Genomic DNA, 21,900 nt, shown 5'->3' with positions numbered 1-21,900 from the left:
TATTGAAATAGTGTGGGATCACCTTGATAGAGGATGGAATAAAAGGCAGCCAACATCCAAATAAGACCTTTGAATGTCCTTCAAGAAGCCTGGAGAACTATTCCTGAAGACTACTTAAAGAATTTACAAGAAAGCTTAACTAAGCGAGTTTGTTAGAATTGTAAAAAACTCTGGTTTTGCCTTCTGTTGTGTATTTCCATGTATGTTGCTACAAGTTTCAATAAATTTCTGCACGTATTTCCTATTTTCCTAGCAAAATATAAAGAAATGAGTGATGGCTGAAAACTTTTGCATTAGATTTAAATGTAATAATCTTATCTTATTTAGACAGAGTCTGATTTAAATCTTTTGACCTCATTCAGATGGAGTGTGGCGTTTACCTGGATATGTGCAGAGCTCCAGCGCAGGGTGCGAAGTGAGAGGAATTTAGGAGGTGACATCACCTCTTCTGCTGCATGAACCTCGCGCATAAACTCGAGTGAAGACGCCTAACAACGCCAGAGGAAGTTGCCTTTCAGAGTAAAAGCACAAAAGGAACTCGAAGAGTCTTGTCTATACATGATATGAAAACTACGTACAAGGAAAACTCATCAGAATAACAACTTTAGATTTGACTTTAACTTCCATGTATCCGCTTCGGGAACTAGCTTTTCTAAAGAATGGGTTTTGTAGCAATTTCTAACTGTTTTACTTTGAAACTATTGCCCGGTCCTATTCCGTCTAGCTTGAAAGTCGTAGTGGAAGTCGGGACTCGGCTCCTCGCAGACTGGCTGTACCAAGTTGTTGCTCGCTGGTGCCAACGCCCGGCGAAACAGACTGCTAACGTTAGCTAGCAGAGACATAGAGGGACACAGGTACGTAGCTAAAACATTTTCTGACATATTGTGAAGTTGTGCAGTCGTCTGATATTGTTTTCGAGCTGCGGTTTCCTAGATGGACTTTGGTTAGAGAAACTAAGGGAGCGTTTGTTTACAGGCCAACGTTATTCGATTGGCTGCTAAACTAGCTAACAAGTTAGCATTGCGTTAGCAGAGTTTGCTAAATGATGCACAGACATCTTTCTTTCGCCAGTAATTATTTAAGTAGTTATCGTACCATTGTGTTTCTGATCTATAAACTTATTTTCAAATATTAAACTTACGAAGGTAATTAAACGAGTAAGTAAGTGAGTCATTAGCTAACGTTAGCCTTCAGACAGTTTTGTTGATAGCGGGGTGTGACTGAGCTGTTTAATTCTAGAAAACACCGCTGTTCCACCTGGATCCCACCGCTTCATTAAGAAATTGTTCGCAGTGGATACATCGGAACACTTGAATTACTTAAGATTGTTTGTACGTTTCTAAATTATTGAATATTGTCCTAACCCCGTTGAGTTTTCACCTAAACCCCTTTCTTGCAGGTAGCGTGATTGCCAGCAGCGTCAGAAAGCACAGAGATGCAGACTATCAAGTGTGTGGTGGTGGGTGATGGAGCAGTAGGAAAAACTTGCCTGTTGATTTCATACACCACCAATAAATTCCCCTCTGAATATGTACCAACAGTAAGCTTTGTTTTGGTTTTTTTTTCACTTTAATATGCATCCTGGTAGATGGAAAAAGTAAGAAATAGTCTGACATGTAACTTATTCTTCTGTCACAGGTGTTTGACAACTATGCAGTAACTGTAATGATTGGGGGTGAACCATACACCCTTGGCTTATTTGACACAGCAGGTACGATTTGTTTTCTTAATTAAATTGGGGACAATTATTTAGTTTGTCTCTTGGTAAATTATTTATTTGTGCGTGTGTGTGTTGGGGTTGTCTCTCCTTAGGTCAGGAGGATTATGACCGGTTACGACCTCTAAGCTACCCACAGACTGATGTCTTCTTAGTGTGTTTCTCAGTTGTTTCACCTTCCTCATTTGAGAATGTTAAAGAAAAGGTAAGCATATGATGTTACTCTAATGACTGTCCTCTTTCATCTTGAGACATGATACTCTTTGTACTTTAAGCAATTCCAAAATTGCAAAAATCCAGTTTCTCGATTTCTACCATGTGGAATAGTGATAATGAAGATATAGGTAACTGTTCCAAATACCATTTTCTATTGTAGATTGTTTCATTGGCAAGTTGCTTAAAAGACAGAAAGGGTTAAGTTTTGTGTGATGCCTCACTCTAAAAGCAGCACATTGTGTTGTTCAGTGTTTCTCTTTCTTGCTGCTTCTATAATAAAGGGCGGAAGGGCCTTTTGAGGCAGTTTTTGCAGGAATATGCACATGATCAGAGTACCACAGATAATGGTCCAAATAAGCATATAAAGGGGATGAGAGGTTAGGAACCAGACAGCCCCCCCCCCCCCCCCTTTTTTTTTTTTGCCTCAGTTGCTGACCCATTTATACTTGGATCACCCTCAGGAACAGATGTTGTGAGGAGGAAGGCCAGGTCACTAATATACATTCACCAACAACCCACTAGATCAATACCCTCCTCCCCTCTAATAAACAGGCTCCCTCCTTAGGGTCAGGGGGCCTGTTTTCACTTAGGGTAGGCATGCATTGGATTAGCTTCCTCCTTAGGGTCTGGGGACAGCTCAAAGCCACTCCAACTGGTCTAGATGAGCAGAATTGTACACCATATGCAATAATGCTGACCTGGCCAATATTGACCCCCTCTGACCCACCATGGGTAATTCTAATGAGGACCATTCTGAGCCATCCCTGGTGTCCAGGTGGTGTCATGACAGACATACTTTCCCAGCTCCCACCCAAAATCCCTCTTTATTATAATTTGTATTTCCTGTCCTATAATTATTATCTTTAATTATGTATTATTTTCTTGATCTGTTTCTGTTTATTCATTGTTGCGATTATTATTTTCTTCTTCTCATTATTATTATTATTATTACTAGTAGGAGTGGTGGTGGCATTATTATTATTTTTGTTCAATAATATTGCTTTTTGGACTGAATAGAGCTTCACATACCCATATAATGTACATCCACATAACCACACATCACATCACACACAACTCTCATACACACTAATTTTAATGTAAACTATGCACATTTCTTTTTTCTCTTTCAGTTGTTTTCCTTCTTGTTTATGTCACTGCTTTGCCCCCCACATTTCATCCTGTTCTATGTTTAATAAAGCCTATCCCAGCTGTCATAGGGCGAGATGCAGGATACATCCTGTACAGGTCAACAACTTGTCGCAGGGTTAACACGGAGACACACAACTATTCACACTCACATTCACACCTATGGGCAATTTAGAATCACCAGTTAACCTAACCCCACTAACGGCATGTCTTTGGACTGTGGGAGGAAATCGTAGTACCCAGAGAAAACACACAAACACGGGAACAACATGCAAACTCCACGTAGAAAGGCCCTGGCCAAGGTGGGTTTGAGCCCAGACCTTCTTGCTGTGTGGCAACAGTGCCAATCACCGTGCTGCATGTTATATAAAATTTAAGAAGATATTATGGTGTAGTGATTAACATATTCACCTTACATGTGAAAGCTCCCCGGTCCCAAGCCCTGTCACATCAAGATATGTGGACCAAATCAACATGTGGCGACTCCTTGGGAAATAAGGGAGGAGCCAAAAGTACATATTTCCTGAGGAATGTTTTATCATTTTTGAATCACTGTATTTTAAAGGGTTTTTGTTTGTTTTCTTCCTTCATCAGTGGGTTCCTGAAATAACTCACCACTGTCCCAAGACCCCATTCCTGTTGGTAGGCACTCAGATTGACCTGCGTGATGACCCCTCTACAGTGGAGAAGTTAGCCAAGAACAAACAAAAGCCAATCACTCCTGAGACGGCGGAAAAGCTGGCTCGTGACCTTAAGGCAGTCAAATATGTTGAGTGCTCAGCCCTAACGCAGGTAAGGGCTCACATTACACAATACACTAAAAGCTGCTGTAACAAGCATGTGTTTAAATGATACTATCTTAACATGGGTGATAATGCTTTGCCTTATGTTTTGCTAACAGCACTTACCTAAAGTCTCCGTTTAACACTGTGTTGTGTGCCTGTCTTTCTCCCTTCTTTTCCTCTTTCTCTAGCGGGGATTGAAGAACGTATTTGATGAGGCTATCCTAGCTGCTTTAGAGCCCCCCGAAACTCAGAGAAAGAGAAAATGCTGCTTGTTCTGATGTCTTCTTGAATCTTGCTTTGCCTCTCGATCATCTGCTGCTCATTCATTGTAAACAAATGTTTGTCACTAAAATAACCACCATGCTCTTTCAGACTTTAAAACAATGTACTCGTCAACCTTTTTCTTTTTCATTTGTGCTTTCTTTTCAACTTGGCCTAATCTCAATAATTACCCATGCTGCCTATGATGATGGTGCCAATCTTTAGTTCTTTCTTTTGTCAGCACCTTGTGTACAAGTCTGTATAACCTGACGTGTCTTGAGTTTTGTTTTGTTTTGGGTTTTTTTGAACTGACATTCCTTTATTATCTCAGTATTGAGCTCATCAGTTGTATCCAACTTAAGCATCAGTGCTACTGTCCTTGACAGTAATAACTTTTTTTCTTCTGCAGCATCAAAATTTTCCACGGGCTTTTGTCTTTAAGACAACTTGATCATGAGGAGAGACTTGTATAATGTTATTTCAATAAATGACAATTTTGATTGCCCTGCTCCATTTCTGCTCAGCTTTCTTTTGCACTCACATCTATCCAGAAAATGGCTCTTGTTTTGAATATAAATATTTTGTTTCCACAGAAAGGATTAAAGAATGTGTTTGATGAGGCAATACTGGCTGCCCTGGAGCCCCCTGAACCTAAGAAAAGACGTAAATGTGTTCTGCTCTAAGTTTCGTCACAGTCTTCACACCAATTTCCAAATCTAGGTTAACAGTACTGAAGAGGTTTTCTGCACAAGAACATTCCACTGTGACTTGAGATATTTTTAAATATTAGCCTTCTCACTTAACCTAAAACATATTTTGTGTAAGACTGATACTGTTTGTCATAATTTGATGCCACTGAAATGGTTGCTACACCAACATGAATGCTGAAACTTTAGAAATTGTAAGGAACACTTGGAAGTAATGTTTTGGTTTGGCCACATTATGTTGGATTCATCTTTGCAGAGGTTTCATTGCTAAATAACTGATTATGCAATATTTTAATAGAGTTCCTGTTTCAAGAATCCTATAAAATAGAGCTTTAAGCCATGCTGTAAATCCTGCTAAAGTCATAAAATGTAATGTTTGTTTTTCAAACACTTTGGGAAAGCTCCACCTCTCAAAGGGTTAATAGTCTTTTCAATCATGACATAGCCTTCAGGTAGATGCAAGAAACCTAATGGAATATGGCATTTCTAGGTTATGTTCCATCTTTGCTCTGACAAAAGTGGAAAATCTATATAGTACACAAACGTCACTCCATTTAAGTTACTATGAGTTTGAGTGCAATTATATCCCATTCATTTGCTTTTTGTTGTAAACATGAAATAAGTCAATTATGCCCTGAACAATCATCAGAAGGTGGTAAAGCTGAACTTTGTGGAAGCGTATTTATGCCTAATGCTCCGCTAGTTACTTATATTGTAAACTGAACATACCTGCCACTACTCTGCAGCACCACTAACAGTGTGAGATCCTGTGGAAATGATTAAATCACTTAACTGATATCTGTCTTTACCTATATCCATTCCTAGATTGTAGGCTTTTGATTTCAGTTGTACATATAGTGAAAGTAACGTGTAAATTATTGACTGAAACTGTGTGCATTACCGATGACTGAGAAGTCTAGGCGACCCTGAAATCATTAACCAGAAAATGTGTTTTTTTTTTTTTATTCAATTTGACAAAGCTGGACTGTATTTTGCATGTAATGAAACTTCACAATAAAACAGTATTATCATTAAATCTTACTTTTAAAATTTCATGATGTCATGTGATTGGATGGTTCAAACTTAAGACTCTGCATATATTTACACATACATTTGAAACAGATTTGTCAAAACAGGTTCATCAGCAATAACATCCATTACAAATTTTTAGCATAAATAATGCATTCCAGGTCAATGCAAACAAATAGTTCTAGTGCTGGTGAGTCAAATAATAGCGCTAAAAGATTAGATCAGAATTCAGACCTCTCCCCTGCAATGTGAGAGGTCAGCCACTGACAAAGTTGTACCAGTTATTCTGGAATTGTTGCCACAAATAATGAGATCACCCACTGATACCTTCATGTAACTGCAAATATGTTCTTACCCTTACTTTGAAGAATATGAAGGAAAAAGAAAAGTCAGATACAAAAGAGCCTGAGAGCAAAGCTGCAGTCGTTTCAGGGATTGTAATGGCTCGTGTGTGGGGATAATTAACAATGAACCTGTGGTCATGTTAGAGATTTTATAGTAAATTTCACTGGTCGTGGCGTTTTAGTCACTGTGGGGAAGATGAGGAAGGTTTTAAAGGTTTCTTGTACTTTTCTAGAAGCCTGTATAGATTTGCACTTGGATGACACAAAATAATTTACTTCCTTTTTACAAATTTCATGATCTATACAATATAGCTTTAACGTGGGCTTCTGAAGCACGTGGTTAATTATATTCAATTCTCACACTACAAAGTGAAAAGTAAGAAACACAATTATGTTTAAGGCAAATGTGTTAGGTTGCAAAAACAACCTGGATCATTGAGGCAATAATGTGGACTAAGACATCCTGCCTTCCAGACAAGCGAGTAAATGTACACATTAAAAAAATAACTTCAGTTTCACCATGTATATATGTCAAAACTTTTCAGATCTCATCACTCCAAAACGTGTCATGAGTTTTTATTTATATTATATTTTTATAGACAGACAGACAAGCAGACAGATAGAATACATACTTTTTTTTTTCAAGGTTCTTTGTTTGAGCCATTTAAAAAGAAAAAAAAAACTTTTTATGACAAACCTTGTACACATAGATTAATAATTACTTTGGAAACAATGGATGGTAAATAAGATGTAATAAAATAATGTGAAATTAGGCTACATGTCTATAGCCTGTTAGAACTATGATAGTTATAGTTATAGTGCTCATTTATAGTATCTTTTATTAGTAGGAAGAGTGGTCATATTTATACTGGATTGATACACTGTATGCTTTATGTTAGAAGTTCAAGAAAGAGGTCTGTTAGGGGTAGGGAAATCTTATCCAACCTATGGATGAACCCAGGAGTCTTTGTCTTTTGTCTCTCTTGCTGCTGTGGGCTTTGCTGACTCACTGGCTTAAGGCAAACATACAGTGACACTTAAATGATTTCTTGTGTTTTTGTCAGACCTTGTGTGTTATTAAACCCTTTGCATCAAACCCTACTTATCTCCAGCGACTTTTTTTTGGGAAAATCTGGTTCTACTTCCGCAGCAGTCAGGATTGGAATTCTCTCTAGGCAAGTTCACGGGGACACCGGCCTGCGGCTCAACATCCACTGCTGGACATATCTCAATGCTGCTGTCTGTGACACGTATTCCATACCATCCAGCCCAGAACTGTGTGTCCTTGCCGCCATGGAGAAAATGGATGTATCTGACTCCCGGTCCATAGTCCCGGAAAACATGGATCATCTGAAAAATAAACATCAGTAAACCAAATTTGCCTATGGGCTCAGCGCCGCCACTAAACTTCATTATGTTTCGCACATACCTGTTTCCACTGCTGATCATTCCACTGCTGAAAGCTAATAATCTCGGGAGTAAAGGATTGGACAACCTGCTTCTTTGCATTCAGCAGCTGCACAACAATCAAATATTCACATCCACAATCCCATCGTGGAGCATACCTGTTACAAAGATGCATTCGTACAAAGATTAGGGATCACCCATCACATCAAACCGTGTTTTTTTCTACAGAACTGTTCAGGCAATATGGAGACATATTTCTATGTTATTAGCAAGTTTTGTCTAGTTCTTGTTTCAAAGAATAAAAATCACAGCAGCTTACCTAAATGTCAATTTTACTCCTAGTCTATTGTGCTCGTGTGTGTAATGGTTGTACGTAAACTTGAAAAGATTTTGATGTGTTACTGAATCCTTTTTGCAACTAAAGAATTGCATAATGAGCTGTCAAAGTATGCCATGTGTATTCTTCTCACCAGTCAGATATTTTGATGACTGGTTGGAAGCGATCCATAAAGGCTGGGCTGTAACCTTCCTTCTCCAAATCGATCTGCTGCTCCTTTGTGCACATTCTACAGAAACAGAAAGGGGTTTGAAATGGTTTAACAGTTAATATTAGTGCATCATTTGAATTAAGCATATATAATAATTGCCATTTCTTTTTTGGCCCACCGCTGGTAAATACTCACCCATAAGAGGTCACAAAGTTTTTCTTGACTACTTCATTTGAATGTGGCACCATAACACCCTCTGCTCTCCACCCATCACCACCATTCTGCTTTATAATCCAACCCTTCATTTTTTCTAAAAACAAAACAAAACAAAAAACATGAAGGCTTGCAGTTTATTTTTTGGGACAGCAGGAAAAGAACAGCTCTAAAATCACTGATTGTTGCGTAAATTCAGCTTTAAGGATTCTGACCTTCTCCTCTTGTATTCTTGAGAAGATTCCTTCTCTTCTTGCGTAAGAAGTAAAACAACCTCCAGTCTTGCGGTATTTTGGAACAATCGCGGAGGCTGTATCCTTCTCTTCTACATCTTTCTCTCCACAAAGATTCACTGTCAGCCACTTCTTTCCACTGCTGGCACACCAGCCGACAAACACAAACCACCTGATTGGGAGGAACGTGCAGGAAGATTTCCTCCAGGATCTCCAGAGGAACGGGGAAGAACTAGAACACACAAATAAAAAGAGAGAGAGACCTGATAAGGTGAAGCTTTGAAAATAGCGGCTCCGTTTTCTATCACTGAACCTGGATCAATAGCCTCAGCTGTTTAGATAATCTCACCATCTGAACTACATCAGCATTTTGTAGCAGTAGTGATCTCCACAAACAAAAAAAAGAACAAAACAAAAGCTTTTTTTTTTTTTTTAATCTGCCTTCCAAACATTTCATTCATGACCTTTTCACTCACTTGTGACTCACTTGTTTTCCCTTTTTTTTTAGCTGCTGAACAATTTAACTAATAGGTAAGAAGCATTTGTTAACTTAAAAGGAACATGTGCACTCAAATTTCTCTCAGATGGGCTGCTATAAAACATCTGTATTCCCTCTAAATGATCTTCCTTTGTTCTTCTACTTCAGTAGCATTTAAATGAGCTTTAATCACAAAACTTAGAAACCAAAGGTTATCTGTCTGGTAGGCACCTCTGTATTCACTGTTGTTTCTGCATAAGGGCTGTTGCTAAACTGGAATCAGCTAAAGTGATGCTCTGTTCTGCTGTGACTGTTTTTTTTTGTTGTTTGTTTGTTTGTTCTGGGTTTGTTTGTTTGTTCTGTTCGATCTGGGAATTAGAAAAGGTTCTGCAGCTGCAAAATTGGTTGTTTAAGCAATTTATTTTAAGCAATCTCCCTTGATTTGGTCAGGTCCTAAGACGTAATAAACAATAGTGCTCCCTTTTTGACATATGATGACCTAGCTGTGTTGATGACTTTTGGAACTTTTTTTGGTGTCTTCAGCACCAAAAAAGACCAGTCAGGCTTCTTTAATCTAGGAGATGAGTCACTGTGTCCCCTTATCTGGAAGGATGAGAAAACCTACAACACCCTTTGTTGGCAAATAAACCTCCAATGTGATACAAACCTCATAAAGTTCAGTGACTCTGACCATAATAAAACAAAAACCTTAAATTTGGCCAACATTCACTTTAAAGTTTCACTTTTTTAGCCTGTTGAAGTCTTGGTCAGACCACTTGCACGTGTGTGATGTGGTTCAGTCAATGAAAATATTGACTCTTCATCTTAAAGAAGACGATGAGTCACATGGAGGAAAATCCATCAACTTTGTAGGATAGTAGGGCGGGTTTCTGAGTCACAGCCTGACATCTATGTAGTCATCATCACATGGATGTCAGATCACTCTGACACACTATTCTTGCACAAGTTTGAAGTTTGTGACTAGAAATGCAAAACTTTAACTTGTGTAATTTGTCAGGGATCAAGCTCTCATAGCAGCAGCACTGGAATGGATACATGAGAAGCAGATCTTAAAGGACAAATTAACTAAACTTAAAATCAAGTATCGATCCAAAGTTCCTGGCACTTTTAGTCTCAGAAGCTTTTTTCCACGGAACAAAAAGGCTGCTCCCAACTACTGTCTGAATGTTATCTGCATTTCTGCCACAACATGAATACAGATTTTATTTTAAAATAGTGATGCGTTTTGGCTATCGATGGCAATTCCTGTGGTACGCCTTAAAGTAAACAAGGCACGCTATTGATCATAAGATAACTTCAAGCAACTGACTGAAATATAGCAATAGGCCGCTCTTCCAGACACAGATGTTCAGCACTGCCAGCCTCACCTCCAAATTTCCCGAACTTTCAGACCACAATTAAATCATGGTCCCCGCTTTGAAAAGGCCCCAAGTCCCTCCAAAGGTTTGGGTTTCTGAGGAAATTCTCTGCAATGGAATGTGTCATAGTTTTAACAGGGGTTCCCTTAGCGCCTCAACAAAGGGGGAAGTCCTATAAAATCTATGCTAATTGTTGTGTTAACCACAGCGTAGCCCACGGGTATGAATAACCTATTAATTCAATTCAATTCAATTTTATTTATATAGCGCCAAATCACAACAAACTGTCGCCTCAAGGCGCTTTGTATTGTGGGTAAAGACCCTACAATAATACAGAGAAAACCCAACAGTCAAAACGACCCCCTATGAGCAAGCACTTGGCGACAGTGGAAAGGAAAAACTCCCTTTTAACAGGAAGAAACCTCCAGCAGAACCAGGCTCAGGGAGGGGCAGTCATCTGCCGCGACCGGTTGGGCTGAGGGGAGAGAAAGACATGCTGTGGAAGAGAGCCAGAGATTAATATCAATTAATGATTAAATGCAGAGTGGAGTACAAACAAAGTAAATAAGGTGAATGAGAAACAGTGCATTATGTGAACCCCCCAGCAGCCTAGGCCTATAGCAGCATAACTAAGGGATGGTTCAGGGTCACCTGATCCAGCCCTAACTATAAGCTTTATCATAAAGGAAAGTTTTAAGCCTAATCTTAAAAATAGAGAGGGTGTCTGTCTCCCGAATCCAAGCTGGGAGCTGGTTCCACAGAAGAGGCGCCTGAAAGCTGAAGGCTCTGCCTCCCATTCTACTCTTAAGTATCCTAGGAACCACAAGTAAGCCAGCAGTCTGAGAGCGAAGTGCTCTGTTGGGGTGATATGGTACTATGAGGTCTTTGAGATAAGATGGTGCCTGATTATTCAAGACCTTGTATGTGAGGAGAAGAATTTTAAATTCTATCCTAGATTTAACAGGGAGCCAATGAAGAGAAGCCAATATGGGAGAAATCTGCTCTCTCTTTCTAGTCCCTGTCAGTACTCTAGCTGCAGCATTTTGGATCAGCTGAAGGCTTTTCAGGGAGCTTTTAGGACAGCCTGATAATAATGAATTACAATAATCCAGCCTAGAAGTAATAAATGCATGAATGAGCTTTTCAGCATCACTCTGAGAAAGGATGTTTCTAATTTTAGAAATATTGCGCAAATGCAAAAAAGCGGTCCTACATATTTGTTTAATATGTGCATTGAAGGACATATCCTGGTCAAAAATGACTCCAAGATTTCTCACAGTGTTACTGGAGGCCAAAGTAATGCCATCCAGAGTAAGTATCTGGTTAGACACCATGTTTCTAAGATTTGTGGGGCCGAGAACAAGAATTTCAGTTTTATCTGAATTTAGAAGCAGGAAATTAGAGGTCATCCAGGCCTTAATGTCTTTAAGACATTCCTGCAGTTTAATTAATTGATGTGTGTCATCTGGCTTCATTGATAGGTAAAGCTGAGTATCATCTGCATAACAATGAAAATTGATGCAGTGCTTTCTAATAATACTGCCTAAGGGAAGCATGTATAATGTAAATAAAATTGGTCCTAGCACAGAACCCTGTGGAACTCCATAATTAACCTTCGTGTGTGAAGAAGACTCCCCATTTACATGAACAAATTGGAGTCTATGAGATAAATATGATTCAAACCACTGCAGTGCAGTACCTTTAATACCTATAGCAAGCTCTAATCTCTGTAATAAAATGTTATGGTCAACAGTATCAAAAGCTGCACTGAGGTCCAACAGGACAAGAACAGAGATGAGTCCACTGTCAGAGGCTCTAAGAAGATCATTTGTAACCTTCACTAATGCTGTTTCTGTACTGTGATGAATTCTGAAACCTGACTGAAACTCTTCAAATAAACCGTTCCTCTGCAGATGATCAGTTAGCTGTTTTACAACTACTCTTTCAAGAATCTTTGAGAGAAAAGGAAGGTTGGAGATTGGCCTATAATTAGCTAAGACAGCTGGGTCAAGTGATGGCTTTTTAAGTAGAGGTTTAATTACAGCCACCTTGAATGTCTGTGGTACATAGCCAACTAATAAAGACTGATTGATCATTTTTAAGATTGAAGCATCAATAATTGGAAAGACTTCTTTGAACAGTCTAGTAGGAATGGGATCTAACAAACATGTTGCTGGTTTGGAGGAAGTAACTATTGAAGTTATAACTATTGAAGTTATTACAGCTCACAGCAGTGAACACAGTATGACTAAGAATTTCCCAATGCTAGTTTTATTATAAACGGTTTAATCATGAGTAAATAATATTGGTACAAAGTTGTTTTTATATATATATATATATATATTTTAAAAAACTACATAGTGTCTGCACTGATATAGGTCCTGTGAAATTAAGAAAGTTATTAGAAGTTCAGGAATTCAATTTAGGACAAACTGAGTGGAAATAAAGCCGTTTAAAAAATTTTGAACTCCATTTACTTTTCTTAATCAAGTGTGCTGACTAGTAATTGTAACCTACTTATTCCCTTGAAGAGAAATTTACATTCACTAACATTTTTGGTTCAGTATTGCTATTAAACAATACAATGCTTTTTTAGGCTTTTTTTAAAAAAATGAAATAGAGGAAGAAGAAATGATTACTAAACTGTGGGCAAAGAGCCTCTGCAGGTTGTGTGTCTATCAAAGGCTGTGCGAAGCAAAGAGTGCTGCAGCCGAGCACCCCTTATGCTTAATTTATGCTACCACAGTTGTGTCTGTTTGTGGAGCAGTTTTCAACCAATGCAATAATGCTCCCATAAAGTCCTCTAAAATCCTAACTGCACTTTGCTCGATGCGCATAACGCAGTGAATTGGGCAAATGCTGACAAGCTGACAAGTGGGCGACAAGGAAGCGACAATGGAGCTCATGAGTAATGGAAGAAGCACCAAGAAGAGAAATAAATAAATAAAATACAGTATGAAAAGTACAGAGTGGCTTCAGTGGATACTTTGTTTTTCCCTTACTAGGAAATTTTTGTTTCAGCGGGGATTCTGTGCAGCACACACAGTGTAACTGCAAACCCCTATGAAACCCTATAACATGACCTGCACTTCCCTAGAGATGTAACTATGTGTTGCACCGACGCAGCCCTAATACAATTGGTCTGTTCAGTATTGTTGAGTCCTCCTATGCATTTCCAGCTACATTTTTAAGCTGGAGTTTTTTTAATTTATTGTTGCCCGCAACAAAGAGTAGGGACCCAGGAGGGAAAAAAGTCCTGATCTCTATGAGTGTCACCTACTCCAATCAGAGACATTCTTGGTGTGTCTCCTGTGTTCTAGTAGCTGCAATTCCTGAATTGTAAAAGCAACTTTGCAGCAGATTAGGATCAAGTATAACAACATTTTCTCCATCGCCAAATGAACACACGCACATTCCCGTGACAATGCAACACATTGTTTGCGCTTCATTCAGTGGTTTTAGTAGGAGGAAACTTAACGCACTTAAAACATGCTGTAGAACAGGCCTATTCAATTACTTTTTCTTCTGGGCCAGATTTGAAAATTTTGAGATGCCACTGGGCCGGAGACCCCTACTTACATTATTTCTTGAGCCTTAACTCTAAATATGCTACCAATTGAACTAAATCATAAAAATAAATAAAAGAATTCACAATAAAGGCTTTATACTGCATCATTTATTGATGAGCAAAATAATTCAAGTGCATTGCAAATTTTAACATTTGGCCCAAACCTTGACTAGAATATTTTTAACAAGGCAAATTTCACCATACGTTTAATTAAGAAAACAAAACAATGTAATAATAACAACCTTTTGCAACAGTAAAGTCTTCTATAACATTTTAGATGTATTTGCAAAAGTGCATTTGTTGAACTTGAACGGCCAACTGAGGCAGTGCATTAAATATTTCAACAAAAGAAACCAAGTGAACATTTAATAACTGTAAAATTAAAGCTTCTTTTGCAAATTCAAAGTAAAGCTGACTTAATGCGTTCAGTCTTAGAGTTCAGTCTTTGGGGTAAAATAAACACATTTATCAGTCCAAGCAGGGTTAAAATGGCGTTGCTACGATACCGGAAGCGGTGCGTTCAAGTACAAGAGGAAGGGCGGGAATTTTTTAAAACTCTCACAGCAAATATGATTTAATTGCGTTTTTGTAGCTTACGTTGGGTCAGTCGGGGGGTGGGCCAGTCAAAGGGGGTCCGCGGGCCGGATGTGGCCCCCGGGCCGCTAATTGAATAGCCCTGCTGTAGAATAAAAGAATCAGTGAATATGTGGGACTTCCAGAAGATTTTAAACTGGAACTCTGAACATAACCTGCTCCCCAGAGTTTTAATATTTATTCTCTCAGCTGCAGACTCAGTGCTGTTTAAGGGTTTGAGATCAAAGATTAAATATAAAAACAGAATTCCAAATGTTTCCAGGTTGTGGTGTGTTCAAGTGTAAAACTTCCTATATTGAGAGGCCCGTAAGTCACTCACCTCTTGGGCTGAGGCTCCCTGCTGTGCTGCAGCTTTATACCCAGGGTAGCTCACGCCAGCACTTGAGCTCGCTGAATCACTGCTGTGACTTGCACCCATGACTTTCGCTTTCCTCTTCATGCCTTGGTGCGAACCAAGAGCGTAAATGTCCCAACGAGCAATAAAGCCTAATGTCACTAAATGGCTTCTGAAACTCTGCTGAAAATATACAGCTGTCCTAAAAATGACATCAGTGGAGATCCATTCGTAGCCGAAGACGCGGAAGTGCAGCTAGAGATAAGGTCCCACGGTTTATAAAGCGAGGTTAAAGCTCACACTGTTACTCACAAGACTAAATCTATCCAACTACACGTGATTCATTTAATTTCGATAGTGGAAGTAATCACTTACGGGAATTCACCGGCTGTAGTTTCATGTTACGCTGCTCTTCCGGACAGTTAATCTAGGTTACTATTTTATCCCAGAGGCAGAGATAGACACTAAAATACTACAGCAGAGCGTAAAAAACAGTGATTATAGCAACTAAAGAACACAGGTTCACCCTTTAGCGTGAAAATTCGCGGGGTACGTCGAGCACAGTTCTTTGCAAACACTCGAGCTTCCTTCACGGAGACTTCCGGTATGTGTCATCCGGGAATTTTCTTTTCTTTTTTTTCTTTTCATTTTTTTTTTTTAACGTGGACATTTCCAACGTCAAATACGCACTACTCATAAAATTATGTCTATAAAATATTATGCTTATTTGATCTATATTATTGTTTTAAGGCATATCTTTTTTCCAGCTTTGTAACAGAATGAAAGATTTTTAAAATCATTTTTAAATGCTAGAAAAGTTGTGGCAAGTTGAAAAATCTAGCCTTTTGAGTATAAAACCTAATAATCAAAATATTATACAAGATTTCATATCTTTGTTTTGGAAAAATTATCCAAGGATGACTGTTCCATGTTCAGCCTGTAAGACTGTGGGTTCAGCTGGTCAGCTCTGAGTTTAATCTCTGTATCAGCACTGGTGACCAGGTGGTCCCATCACACATACTGAGACAATGTTTGAGAGCCAACATTTTTCTTTGTAGTCATCATCTTAGCTTTTTAAAAACCAGGCATCACAAGATTAAGCTGGATCTGCAAAACCCAGGGTCACTGCACGCTTCTTGGCCAAGTAATGCCTAGCCCGTTTATCGTCCTTCTTAATTTGAAAAAAATGTTTTACAAAATGAATACTGTTGTATTCGATAATACTTCAAATGAACAATTCAGACCACAAACCACTATACGACCAACTCATGAGGAAAGTGTTTACTGAGGTCACAGAGAGCCAAGGGTCATTTTGTCATGGGCAACCAAATCCTCCAGGCTAAACACAGGGACTTGTTAAGAGTGCACACTTCAAAGCTAGGATCCATGATGGTAAGGGGCACATAAGAGCAAATAGCATAGGTAACTCAGATAATTGTGCAGGCCCCATTAAAGCTTAACAATATACAAAGGTAGAGGGCATCATATGCTGCCACCAAGTTTTTTTTCTTTTGTCACAACCACTGTCACTCTATTCTCTCCTATTTTGTTATAACATCGTATTGTATTTGCAATGTGTGAGAATATATTAGTTTTTTTTTCTTAACAGCATTTTTGTTGAAAATTGCATATATTTAAGAAAGTGCTGTATGTATCTTTTGAGTTTAAATTTATAAATTAACAGCAGATTATATAAGGAAAATATGAGCAATCTCATTTCAAGGAACGTTAGAAAGCAGGCATTACATGAATCCTAATAGTCTATGTGTCCAGTGTTGGAAGTATCTCAACAAGGCTGTCAGTAATATGAATTTTGTAATGTCCTATCCACCACTTTAAGTCCTTCCCTCCATGGGTAAATCGAATGTATTACACTCCTGGTCCATATTTATGGAATACATGGGTAATCTGAAAAACAAATAAATCAGTCTGGAGTTGTCTTTGGGCTTTGTGCCTCATCTTAATGTCACACTCCAATTAGTGGACTGTATTTTGTTGTCATACCTGGTTGTATTCTTATTTCACTGAAAGTTATGAGGTAAGGAACAAAAAAAAAAGATATGAATCCTTACATTGTGAGATGCGTTGAGGTGTCAATGTTGTGACTGGTGCTGAACTGAATTGGTCAAGTGACCATTACTACCTCAAACTGAGATAAATATTTCACAAACACCTGACAGTGCAAAACTGGAGAAACTGGGCAGAATTTACTATGTTAACGTGCACATAATCAATATAGTCAAGAAAGTGCTGTTTCCAATTTTAGGGTTTAAAGTACAAAAACATCCAAATTACAAGCAGATTATATAAAGTAAATATGAGTCGTCTAACTTCAAGGAAAGTAAGAAAGCAGGCATCCCAATAGTCTACGGAAGTATCTCAACACAGCTGCCAGTAATATGAATCCCATAATGTCCTTTCCACCACTTTAAGTCCTTCCCTCCATGGGTAAATCGAATGTATCTCACTCCCGGTCCATATTTATGGAATACATGGGTAATCTGAAAAACAAATAATCAGTCAGTCGGTACCTTAACTTAATTCCACAGTGCAGGTACTGAACTTTGCGGAATTTGCTGTCATACCTGGTCCCATTTTTCACGCCCCCCTCTACAATAAATACCCTCACGCGAAAAGATCTCGACAGGCTGCTTCTTTTGATTCAGCAGCTGTACCCAGATATTGTACATGCTCTGACAGTCCACATGTGCAAGATACCTAATAGCACACACAGAAAACACACACATTCATTGACTATTCAATGATTTTAAATGAGGAATTTAATTTTTTTAACTGCAAAAAGCAAAGCATAGTACAGAGTGGTATACAATAGATTTGTTTGAATTCCTGAAAGTTACAAGGTAAGGAATGAAAAATAGAAATCTATCAGTAACATTTAAATTTTGATTAACCAACGTGGAGAAATAAAAAAAAAAAAAAACTTTTTTTTAGAAATTTCTACAACTTTTTCCCCATATTTGGATTTGTGTGCATTTTTTAAATTTTATATTAGCATTATTAATAATAATAATAATAATAATAATAATAGTAATATAAATAATACTGTAACTAAATGTAGTTGCTATTTCATAAAATGAAAACATTATTAAAAGAAAAACACATTTTTTAAATGTATACTGTTATACCATGTTTGCAACACAAACATATGATCAAAAGTCTCCCATCTTCCACTTATCTTTATGAGCCTAAACCTCTGGTAAACCATTTGTTAAAAATTTGATTTCCACAGGACACAGCACTTGACCTCAGGAAGTTTTTTTTTCAATAATTTTTTTTTTACTTTAGTTATAGTTTTCATTAGTCATGTGTTTTTCATTTCAAAGAAAAAAGTATATCATGTTCATTCTCACCAATCAGATATTTTGATGTCAGGTTGGACGTGATCCATAAGAGATGGACTGTAACCTTCCTTCTTTAAATCAATCAGCTGCGACTTTGTACACATTCTGAAGGAAACAAAAAGGGCTTTGTAACTACATAATGTAAATGTGCCTTAATATAGCAGGATTAATTGTTCAGGTGCAGCAGCACTGATAAATACTCACTCATAAGAGGTGGCAAAGTTTGTTCTGATGGTTTCATCTGCATGTGGCTTCCTAATTTCTGAAGCAACCCACTTATCACCACCATTTTTTAAAATGTTCCAGCCATTCAGTTCTTCTACAAAATAAATAAATAAAAAGTAATGGGGGTTTGGATGGCTTGTATTTATTTGGCAACCAATCATGCTGGTATGTTAAATAAAGTTCATTTTGTGGCTTCTTACCTTTTCCGTTTGGATTCTTGAGGAGATTTCTTCTCTTCTTGGACAAGAAATAAAACAGCTTCCAGTCTTGTGTTTCGGAAACATTGCAAATGGGATACCCTTCTCTTCTACACCTTTCTCTCCACATTGAGCCACTGTCAACCACTTCCTTCCACTGACAGCACACTAACCGACAAACGCAAAGCACCTCCTGGAGGGGAACATTTATGAAGATCTCCTCCAGGACCTTAAAACAGAGACAAGAACAGAAAGATACAAGGAAACAATGACAAAATATAAAGAAGTAATCTGCGTTTTGGGAACAAAGTGCTCAGTTGGGATAATATGATACACTGAGGCTTTTAAGCTGTGATGAGGCCCTGTCACTCTGGACTTTGTATGTAAACATGAATAATTTGAATTTTAAAGCCTAAGCCTGGAGCCTATCCAGCTGTCATAGGGGAGATGCAGGGTACAACCTGTACAGGTCGCCAGCCTGTCGCAGGGCTAACACAGAGACACAGACAACCACTCATACTCACATTCATACCTATGGGCAATTTAGGATCACCAATTAATCTAACCTCGCTAACTGCATGTCTATGGACTGTGGGAGGAAACCGGAGTAAAAAAAAACAAACAAAAAAAAACACGCAAAAAACAAAATGCATACCTGTCAAGTTTTCAATTTAAAAATACGGGAAATTTTACGCTGCTGAAAATATAAGTTGCTGTGACGTCATCGCCTAATTTGCATAATTGTTCATATACTGTAGTTGCAGTCGAGGCTGAGGGAGAGAGGAAAAACATCTTTGGAGAGACAAAAAGTGAAGAAAAAACACCCTAAATATGTTTAAAACTACAAATGAACTTTAATAACTTTAATACTTTGCCTAGACCCACATTACATTGATCAATTTTGTCCCGTATTGTTTAATGTTAGACTATCAAATTTAACGAAAACACTGTGGGGTGCGACTGTTAGTTAGGTTCAACCCTCCTCCTTTATTCTGGGCTACTGTTGTCAACTTGTGTAAGAAAACTCGCTGTCGCCTGTCTCAAAGGTTGATAAAGGCCGAAGCGAGGACCGGGGATGGGAGCGGGAGCGGGTGGGCTGGCTCGGTGTTTAAAATACGGGAAATTTACGGGAAAATAATAATACGGGAAGACGGCAGGACAGAGGGGTAAAATACGGGAGTTTCCCGGCCAAAACGGGAGACTTGACAGGTATGTCAAAATGCCAAAAATTAAGATGTAACTTAAAGCTGAATAGGAAACAAAGTTGTGTCAAGAGGCATTCAGATTTTAGGTGAGCTATTTCATCAGTGCCGATTTCATACCAACATGCTACTACAACCAGCCAAATAATGGCTGAGAAGGACGTGTATTGTAATGCCGTTATTGTTTTAGCCTTGTGCATTACAACATGTTTGACCTATAGGTGTTGAAGTTTTGGCGTTTGCACAATAAAATGCTTAAGATTCATATTTTGTTACGTGGTCTCAAGTTTTTATTCACTGTAACCTCAGTAACGGGACCCTATAGAAGCCACTGACGCAATAAATAAGTAAAGTTTTGACTTCCCGTAAGTCAAAATTTCGACTTAATAAGCAGCCCCTTGTGTTTGATATAATTTAATGTGAGACAGCTGAAGAGGTCAGAAACGTTGCAAACATGGGTATTTTGTATCAAACTGTAAGAAGCCCAGGAGAAATCTTCGGAGCCGGAAGTTCTGAAACATGAAGTCTTTCATGGTCATTTCATGGTGTCCTCCGCGTTGTTGGTTTCAAACGGTCTGATGCATTAAAGCGGTTTTCCTGCCCCGCTTTGTGGGAATCATAATTCGCCGTGGTGGCAATTCTATCGGAAGGTTTGGGATTTTCAGTAATATCCAACCGAGGCAGGTTTATGTCAGATACTTTATTTTGTTTCCATTAGCGTGAAAGGTTACCATATGCTTGTGTTTGATAAAGGACTCAAGCCATTTTGTTTGGTAGTTTGCCCGCGTCTTATGATTATAAAACATACATGTGTAAATTATACATGCAATAATTTAGGTGTACACAACACAAACGAAAAGAAAAGCTCAAATATCTTTTTTTTTAATGCTTTGCTCAGAATATTTATGGATCTATCAGGTTTCTGATATGTGTCCCCACCCAATAGTAAACTCATTCCTACGCACTTGCTGAGTACATATTTCAAGTAACTTTAAGGGACTCTTACGTCTGCGTTGAGACATGTGGCCGAAGCTGCTGCATCTGCAGAAGAGGAGATCTTCTTCTTCGGACTTTGGTCTGAGCCGGAGCTGCTGGGACTTTCATCCATGGCATTCCTCTTCATGTCTCGGACAGTCTGGGACAATAAGCCAGTAAAACGCTCAGCGTTCTGCCAGTGTAAGCTTGAAATAAAGGGAAACTCCTCTCCCTGAGTCTGCAGTTAAGCATCCAATTCAGGATGTCAGCTGACCTCACTTTCAGTAAATTTGTGTCATCCTGAGCGGGAAGGGGTGCGAAGTGGGTGCGAATAAGTTTCTTTGCTAGTGGACGTGATAGTGAGGAAATACCAAAGGAAAAATACACATGGATCACTAAACATAAAATGAGGAGAGAAAGGAGTCACAATCATATCACACAGATTCTGAAAAGGATCTCATGGAGCAAATGTAGAGACTGAAAAACAATTACCAAACCGTCACTTCCCCAAGTTTTTTTGTGTTCACAAAAATCATATTTTTGATGTTTCATTCATGTTTTATTCCTTTTCTGAAAAACGTGAAACAAAAATGACTTAGGCCATTATTTTAAGAGGGTGACAAAAGGACAGATGAAAACAACCCTCTTTCTAAACTTTCTCCAGTTCAGTTTCAGTTTTCATTTGCACTCTCACCACATTGAACCAATTTTCACACTGGAAGGATTCACTTGCTGGATATTTATTTGCTTTCTTGGAATTCCCTCCTCATCCAGTATCAACAGATGTCCCCTGCATCACCCTGCACATCCGTACTGTAACTCAGATTGCAGCTGTTGCAGTGATTTACACACTCACCCAACAAGCGAAAGATCCCACACTTGATCCCGACAGGACATAAAAATTCATTTGGGGTAGTGTCAGGAAGGGCAAAAGAGTCTGTAAACTCAAACATGCAGAACGGTGCAGAAACATGCAGGTTGAACGCAGCTCCTTTTCCTGGGAAAAGAAGGTTATATCACAAGTATTACAAAAAAAAAAT

The 21,900-nt window shown here is 38.5% G+C and overlaps 3 protein-coding genes across 4 annotated transcripts; 1 reads left to right on the top strand and 2 right to left on the bottom strand.

Moving 5' to 3' along the window:
• Nucleotides 1–688: 688 nt before the first annotated feature.
• Nucleotides 689–5,885, top strand: LOC115783647 (cell division control protein 42 homolog). 2 transcript variants are annotated; one of them, XM_030734569.1, is made up of 6 exons: nucleotides 689–854; nucleotides 1,400–1,540; nucleotides 1,639–1,711; nucleotides 1,813–1,922; nucleotides 3,674–3,871; nucleotides 4,719–5,885. In XM_030734569.1, exons 2-6 carry the CDS (start codon nucleotides 1,436–1,438, stop codon nucleotides 4,806–4,808), a joined length of 576 nt encoding a protein of 191 aa, XP_030590429.1. In that variant the 5' UTR covers nucleotides 689–854; nucleotides 1,400–1,435; the 3' UTR covers nucleotides 4,809–5,885. The 2 variants fall into 2 exon arrangements, with proteins under 2 accessions (XP_030590429.1, XP_030590428.1); XM_030734568.1 differs by lacking the exon at nucleotides 4,719–5,885 and adding an exon at nucleotides 4,053–4,638 and having other exon boundaries at nucleotides 693–854.
• On the bottom strand, nucleotides 5,862–15,519 carry LOC115783645 (F-box only protein 6-like). The gene is made up of 6 exons (XM_030734567.1): nucleotides 14,885–15,519; nucleotides 8,529–8,778; nucleotides 8,296–8,410; nucleotides 8,083–8,178; nucleotides 7,635–7,770; nucleotides 5,862–7,555 (listed from the first exon to the last, which is right to left on the bottom strand). Exons 1-6 carry the CDS (start codon nucleotides 15,002–15,004, stop codon nucleotides 7,304–7,306), a joined length of 969 nt encoding a protein of 322 aa, XP_030590427.1. The 5' UTR covers nucleotides 15,005–15,519; the 3' UTR covers nucleotides 5,862–7,303.
• Nucleotides 15,520–16,174: 655 nt separating this feature from the next.
• Nucleotides 16,175–21,067, bottom strand: LOC115783186 (F-box only protein 44-like). The gene is made up of 6 exons (XM_030733890.1): nucleotides 20,892–21,067; nucleotides 18,687–18,912; nucleotides 18,466–18,580; nucleotides 18,271–18,366; nucleotides 17,485–17,617; nucleotides 16,175–17,400 (listed from the first exon to the last, which is right to left on the bottom strand). Exons 1-6 carry the CDS (start codon nucleotides 21,006–21,008, stop codon nucleotides 17,266–17,268), a joined length of 822 nt encoding a protein of 273 aa, XP_030589750.1. The 5' UTR covers nucleotides 21,009–21,067; the 3' UTR covers nucleotides 16,175–17,265.
• Between the last annotated feature and the right edge of the window lie 833 nt (nucleotides 21,068–21,900).

This window comes from Archocentrus centrarchus, chromosome 7 (assembly GCF_007364275.1).
Source record: "Archocentrus centrarchus isolate MPI-CPG fArcCen1 chromosome 7, fArcCen1, whole genome shotgun sequence".
NCBI lineage: Eukaryota > Metazoa > Chordata > Actinopteri > Cichliformes > Cichlidae > Archocentrus > Archocentrus centrarchus.
The sequence above is the reverse complement of the archived record's forward strand: the minus strand, read 5'-3'. Positions and strand labels throughout refer to the sequence as shown.

Bases quoted from the DNA above. Each gene is read 5' to 3' on its own strand.
- LOC115783647 (XM_030734569.1), top strand. From the start codon at position 1,436: ATGCAGACTATCAAGTGTGTGGTGGTGGGTGATGGAGCAGTAGGAAAA. The intron at 1,541-1,638 runs GTAAGCTTTGTT...CTTCTGTCACAG, and splicing joins CCTCTGAATATGTACCAACA to GTGTTTGACAACTATGCAGT. The intron at 1,712-1,812 runs GTACGATTTGTT...GTCTCTCCTTAG, and splicing joins TGGCTTATTTGACACAGCAG to GTCAGGAGGATTATGACCGG.
- LOC115783645 (XM_030734567.1), bottom strand. From the start codon at position 15,004: ATGAAGAGGAAAGCGAAAGTCATGGGTGCAAGTCACAGCAGTGATTCA. The intron at 8,411-8,528 runs GTCAGAATCCTT...TTTTGTTTTTAG, and splicing joins CAAGAATACAAGAGGAGAAG to AAAAAATGAAGGGTTGGATT. The intron at 7,556-7,634 runs GTATGTGCGAAA...TTTATTTTTCAG, and splicing joins ATGATCAGCAGTGGAAACAG to ATGATCCATGTTTTCCGGGA.
- LOC115783186 (XM_030733890.1), bottom strand. From the start codon at position 21,008: ATGAAGAGGAATGCCATGGATGAAAGTCCCAGCAGCTCCGGCTCAGAC. The intron at 18,913-20,891 runs GTAAGAGTCCCT...CTCTGTTTTAAG, and splicing joins CCACATGTCTCAACGCAGAC to GTCCTGGAGGAGATCTTCAT. The intron at 18,581-18,686 runs GTAAGAAGCCAC...TTTATTTTGTAG, and splicing joins CAAGAATCCAAACGGAAAAG to AAGAACTGAATGGCTGGAAC.